The 5,774-nt window shown below is 46.9% G+C and overlaps 1 protein-coding gene and 1 pseudogene across 6 annotated transcripts in view; both read left to right on the top strand.

The window, feature by feature from the left end:
- The first annotated feature begins 412 nt into the window (after positions 1-412).
- Positions 413-1,586, top strand: LOC108316485 (annotated as a pseudogene). Its single transcript, XR_001830349.2, has one exon. The product of XR_001830349.2 is annotated as a PHD finger-like domain-containing protein 5A (transcript).
- A 449-nt stretch (positions 1,587-2,035) lies between these two features.
- Positions 2,036-5,774, top strand: part of CUNH1orf54 (chromosome unknown C1orf54 homolog) — a 9,568-nt gene continuing 5,829 nt past the window's right edge. Inside the window, exons 1-4 of one of the 5 annotated variants that reach the window (XM_017546388.2) lie at positions 2,036-2,180; positions 2,554-2,618; positions 3,827-3,910; positions 5,154-5,212. In XM_017546388.2, the coding sequence (XP_017401877.1) occupies positions 2,573-2,618; positions 3,827-3,910; positions 5,154-5,212 (189 nt within the window). In that variant the 5' untranslated portion in view covers positions 2,036-2,180; positions 2,554-2,572. Of the gene's footprint in view, positions 2,181-2,290; positions 2,437-2,465; positions 2,619-3,826; positions 3,911-5,153; positions 5,213-5,774 lie in introns of those variants that run through there. The other 4 variants (XM_017546391.2, XM_037744929.1, XM_037744930.1 and 1 more) reach the window with 4 other exon arrangements.

Here is a 5,774-nt window from a genome sequence, read left to right as displayed (position 1 = left end):
TAGAGACGGGGTTTCACCATGTTGACCAGGATGGTCTCGATCTCTTGACCTTGTGATCCACCCACCTCGGCCTCCCAAAGTGCTGGGATTACAGGCTTGAGCCACCGCGCCCGGCCTCATGGTTTTTTTTTTTGAGATGGAAGTCTCACTCTGTCACCCAGGGTGGAGTGCAGTGGTACAATCTCAGATCACTACAACCTCCACCTCCCAGGTTCAAGTGATTCTCCTGCCTCAGCCTCTCTAGTAGCTGAGATTACAGGTGCCTGCCACCACACCCGGGTATTTTTTGTATTTTTCGTAGAGATGAGGTTTCACCATGTTGGCCAGGCTGGTCTCAAACTCCTGACCTCAGGTGATCCGCCTGCCTTGGCCTCCCAAAGTGCTGGGATTACAGGCATGAGCCACCGCACCCGGCCTCATCTCTTCATTGAGCTGTCACCGCAGCATCTTCTGACCATTGAGAGCAGCCTCTAAACCTATCTTGTTCATGGGCACTTGCATAGTGCCTGACTCATAATAAATGTTGAGCAGATACTTATTAACTTCTCTTAAAAACAAAACAAAACTGTCTTCTTATTCCCTTGCCTGTAAGCTCTGTATTGCCTGTCAGACTAGGCCAAGCACACTGTGCCTAGCACATATGTTGCTGTTTCTGAATTGAATGAAAATGGGAAGCATAAAAGCAGAGAAAAGGATAAATACTCTACTCCTGGGTTTCCTTGGGAACTATGGCTAAACATCATCCTGATTTGATCTTTTGCCACAAGCAGGCTGGTGTTGCCATCGGAAGACTGTGTGAAAAATGTGATGGCAAGTGTGTGATTTGTGACTCCCCTGTGTGTCCCTGCACTCTGATGCGCATGTGATGAGTGTAACTATGGATCTTACCAGGGACGCTGTGTGATCTGTGGAGGCCCTGGGGTCTCTGATACCTATTATTGTAAGGAGTGTACCATCCAGGAGAAGGATAGGGATGGCTGCCCAAAGATTGTTAATTTGGGGAGCTCTAAGACAGATCTCTTCTATGAACGCAAAAAATATGGCTTCGAGAAAAGGTGACTGGGGGGTGGCCCCTTTCTTCCCCACACATCAAGCTGCTGCAGCTGCCAGAAAAGATCCCTACTACTACCAGCAGCAAGGGAGCAGAGCCCAGAGCATCACCGGGAGTGCCTGCTAGTGTACTGGCAGCTTGCCACTCTCCTCTCACCCAGACATGTGGCGTGGATGGAAAAGGATTCTGCACAGGGCACCCTAGCACACTGTATGGGAGAAACATTGATAGATTCGTTAATGGTGTTTCTTGAATGTTAGAAGCAAAGATCTTTTCTCCATATTGATATGTTCTCCCGCAACCAAGATCTTCTAAAAAGAAATAATATTTTAGTCTTCTGCTTGAGGAGTTGACTGTGAAGCTACGCCCAGTGAAAAACATGTTCTTGCAGCAGCTCTGGTGGCAGCTGTCCTTGAGGAACCTTCGGTGCGTGGTGGGAAGCTACCAGCACAAGAAATGTAGGCACTTCCTCTTTTTTTTATTTTGAAAAGATGGGATTTCACCATGTTGGTCAGGCTGCTCTTAAACTCCCGACCTCAGGTGATCCGCCCGCCTTGGCCTCCAAAGCGCTTGGATTACAGGTGTGAGCCACCATGCCTGGCCCGGCATTTACTCTTTAAACACTTGTGCTGGTGTTATGTTATTTTCCTTCTGAGAAATTGGAAACCCTTTCTGTTGCTATTATATTAATAAAGTTGGTGTTTATTTTCTGGTAAAAACAAAACAAACAAACTCTTCTCCTGTAGGACGGAATGAAAGGAATACACCAAGTGACAGAATGTGGGAAGGAGGGTGTGGCAATTGTAGCAGGGAAAGAGACTATCTGCTTTCTCCCTTCTTCCATCCTGCATCCTGGAAGTTGAGAAAGAGGTGAGGTGAGGTCAGTATTACCAGAGAGGAAATAACTGACCGTGGCTGAGAGACTTTTATCTGCAGCCACGCAGCAGGTGCTTTAAGTCAGACAATGATGGGTAAATATTGTTCCTGTACTCCATAGCTCGAAACAGACAGAAGAAACGGACTCTTTCCAGTCTAGAAAAATGCTCACCCCTTCCTCAGAACATTTCCACTGTCATGAAAAGAGACTGTGAGGACGCCTCAGAGAGAAAGGCAACTCTAGGTAGTGGTGGTAAGTCAGGGACAGTGAGAGGGAGGGTGAGCTTTTTATGAGGCCTTGGAGGAAGGAAGGAAAAGGGGGAGAGGGGAAACTCCTCGGTAGGCTTGTTTTTTATTTTTCTTAGTAGTGGCAGTGGGAGTCCTGAGTGGATCTAATCTAGGGCAGGGGGAGCTCCATAAACATGTTTGCATCAAAACCCACTTTTGCCTGTCAATCTGGGCGCTCTGGCTGGGGACCAGCAGTAACTGGAGATGCAGTCAGCCAGCCAGTAGGCGGGGAGTTCTGCCCCCTGGGAGGAGAAGAGTCGCTTCAGCCTTGGAGGAGGAGGGGGGAGGCGGGGTAAGTTTGGTGGGAAACTCTGTAATTTCCTTTTTTACTTTCACAGCAATAGTTCAGAATCCAGAATGGATGTCCTCTTTGTAGCCATCCTTGCTGTGCCACTTATCCTGGGTAAGTCCACTTCTCTCTCTGAGCTTTTGTGCCAGATCCTCTACCATAAATGGGGTGGGAGAAAAAAAAAAAATGAGCTGTGGGTGAGAGATGCATTTCAATGGGGAGTGATAGAGTTTTCTCATTGTGCTAAGGTCCGGTGTGGAGGGCAGAATGGAGATCTGGAAGGCAGAGCCAGGAAAGGGGAAGGAGAGCAGAGTCCCATCACAGAAGGAGGATGGAGCTCCAGACACAAGCAGGCCCTAGCAACACTGAACTCAGTTCTCCATCACCACGGAAGTTGAACAAGATGAGAGGGGCTAAAGCAAGGGTGAAGGAGAGATTCCTAGAAGGTGTCACAGTCTGAAACTAATAGCTAGGGAACCTCCTTTCCGAGAGAATTGTAGAAAAAACCTGCTGTTAGTAAAGACACACAAGTGGGTGACCTTTAGGAGAGTGGAAAACTGGCTGTCTTCAGGGACAGGGTCCCAAGAGTAGCTTGGCTCCTTCCCTCCTTTGTTCCCTGTCTGCCAGGTGTGTCTCACTGTTTCCTTTTCCTCTAGATTCCTGTGTCATTAGCTTGGAGTTGAAGGGAAAGCATTCAGGGAGCTCAGGGAAGTGTTTAGCAGGAGGCCTGGAGTTCTTGATCCAGTCATATCAAAGCCACATATTTTTAGTTCTGGAAGGGAAGAAAAACTAACGGAGATGGGTCATTTAGTCCAGCTGACTCATTTTAAGAAAGCGGATGTTAAGTAGATTGTTCAGGGTTATTCTGTTAGCAGTGTTGCTGGAACCAAATCTCAAATCCAAAGCCTAAGGGTGTGTGTTAGTTATTTGCAAGAGACACCGTTAAGAAACGACCTCTCACAAATACAATAAGATCTGGAGCATATTAAATAGAAGATTTGGTGTGTCTGATTCCTGGTCTCTACTCTTCCCACCTTCTTTAGGTTTGGTTCTCCCTTTGGGTGTATAGTGTGTGAAGGGGACTGTTTTCTGTTTTAGGAGTTTCTGGATTGAAAGGGCATAGAGTAACAGGCCTCATTACAGATATGGAGCCCAGAAGACTGAGAGGGGCGCAGAGGTGCACAGGCAGGCAGGGAGTCTGACCACTGGAGGGGAGGCAGAAAGAAAGCAAGAAAGCTGGGAGAACTGAGGTCAACTCCAGGTGTCCTTCTGTGGGTAAGGTGTTCCAGATGTCCCTTGACCTGTAGTCCTTGTCCCCATAGGACAAGAATATGAGGATGAAGAAAGACTGGAAGAGGATGAATATTATCAGGTGGCCTATTATTTTACAGTCACCCCCATTTATGGTGAGTCCATGAAAGACGCTTCCCCTTAGCTGACTAGAGAAAGGCTTCAGAATATTTAGTTCTGAGACTGCTCTTCACTTTGCAGCAGAGCTACGGGGTCAGAGAGAAATCTGGCTATGAACAAAACCTATGAAAATTCACGATGGCCTGGGCACGGTGACTCACACCTGTAATCCCAGCATTTGAGAGGCTGAGGCAGGTGGATCACCTGAGGTTTGAGACCTGCCTGGCCAACATTTAGTAGACACAATTTTTGTATCTACTAAAGATACAAAAATTAGCTGGGCGTGGTGGTGCCTGCCTGTAGTCCCAGCTATTCAGGAGGCTGAGGTGGGAGAATTACCTGAACTGGGGAGGAGAAAGTTGTGGTGAGCCAAGATCACGCCAGTGCACTCCACCCTGGGCGACAGAGTGAGACTCCATCTAAAAAAGAAAAAAAAAGGACTCATTTTGTTATTTATCCAGATAGTGATTTTTAGATAGGAGGATTGCTTGAGCCTAGGAGTTCAAGACTAGCCTGGGTATCAAGTAGAGATATCATACCCTGTCTTTACAGAAAAAAAAAAAAAAAATTAATTAGCTGAGCATGGTGGCCCATGGATGTAGTCCCAAGAGGCTGAGGCAGGAGGATCACTTGAGCTTAGGAGTTGGAGGTGGCAGTGAGCTATGATTGAACCAACTGTACTGGTAATAGAGTGAGACCTTGATTCTCAGGGGTCTGAAAAATTTTCAAATTTTAAGTTATTTTAGATATACTTAGATTCAAAATATAAATGCATACATATTCACAACTGTCTTTAACATTACAGCTAAATAAAATTGGATTATACCAATCAGTTTTACAACTTGAGTAAGTTAAACTATTCTGAGCAATTTCTTCCCTTTTCTTTTTTTTTTTTTTTTTTTGAGAGTGAGTTTCACCCGTTACCCAGGCTGGTGTGCAATGGCTCGATCTTGGCTCACCGCAACCTCCGCCTCCTCCTGCCTCAGCCTCCCGAGTAGCTGGGACTACAGGCCTGCACTGCCACACCCAGCTAATTTTTGTATTTTTAGTAGAGACGGGATTTCACCTTGTTGACCAGGATGGTCTCGATCTCTTGACCTCGTGATCCACCCGCCTCGGCCTCCCAAAGTGCTGGGATTATAGGTGTGAGCCACCGCGCCCGGCCTTATTCCCTTTTCTTTTCCAGATCTAGAGTTACCTTTTTCTTTTATGACTGCTGATTTTCTTTCTCCTCTGCAGATGACTTTGGTGCAGATTTCACCATTGATTACTCCATGTTTGAGTCAGAGGACAGGCTGGTGAGTGACCTCTACATCTAAGAGGGTTAGGTTAAGTAACAATTAAAAAGAAATTGGCCGGGTGCAGTGGCTCATATCTGTAATCCCAGCACTTTGTGAGGCCAAGTGAGTGGATCATTTGGAATCAAGAGTTTGAGACTGGCCTGGCCAACATGGTGAAATGCCATCTCTATGAAAAATACAAAAACATTAGTTGGACATAGTAGTGCATGCCTAAAATCCTAGCTACTTGGAAGGCTAAGGCAGGAGAATCACTTGAATCCAGGAGATGGTGGTTGCAGTGAGCCAAGATTGCACCACTACACTCCAGCCTGGGTGACAGAGCCAGACTCCATCTCAAAAAAAGAGAAAGAAATTGGCCGGGCACGGTGGCTCACGCCTGTAATCCCAGCACTTTGGGAGGCCGAGGCGGGTGGATCACGAGGTCAAGAGATCGAGACCATCTCGGTCAACATGGTGAAACCCCGTCTCTACTAAAAATACAAAAAATTAGCTGGGCATGGTGGCGCGTGCCTGTAGTCCCAGCTACTCAGGAGGCTGAGGCAGGAGAATTGCCTGAACC

Source organism: Cebus imitator, unplaced genomic scaffold (assembly GCF_001604975.1).
Source record: "Cebus imitator isolate Cc_AM_T3 unplaced genomic scaffold, Cebus_imitator-1.0 Scaffold188, whole genome shotgun sequence".
NCBI classification, from domain to species: Eukaryota; Metazoa; Chordata; class Mammalia; order Primates; family Cebidae; genus Cebus; species Cebus imitator.
The sequence above is the reverse complement of the archived record's forward strand: the minus strand, read 5'-3'. Positions and strand labels throughout refer to the sequence as shown.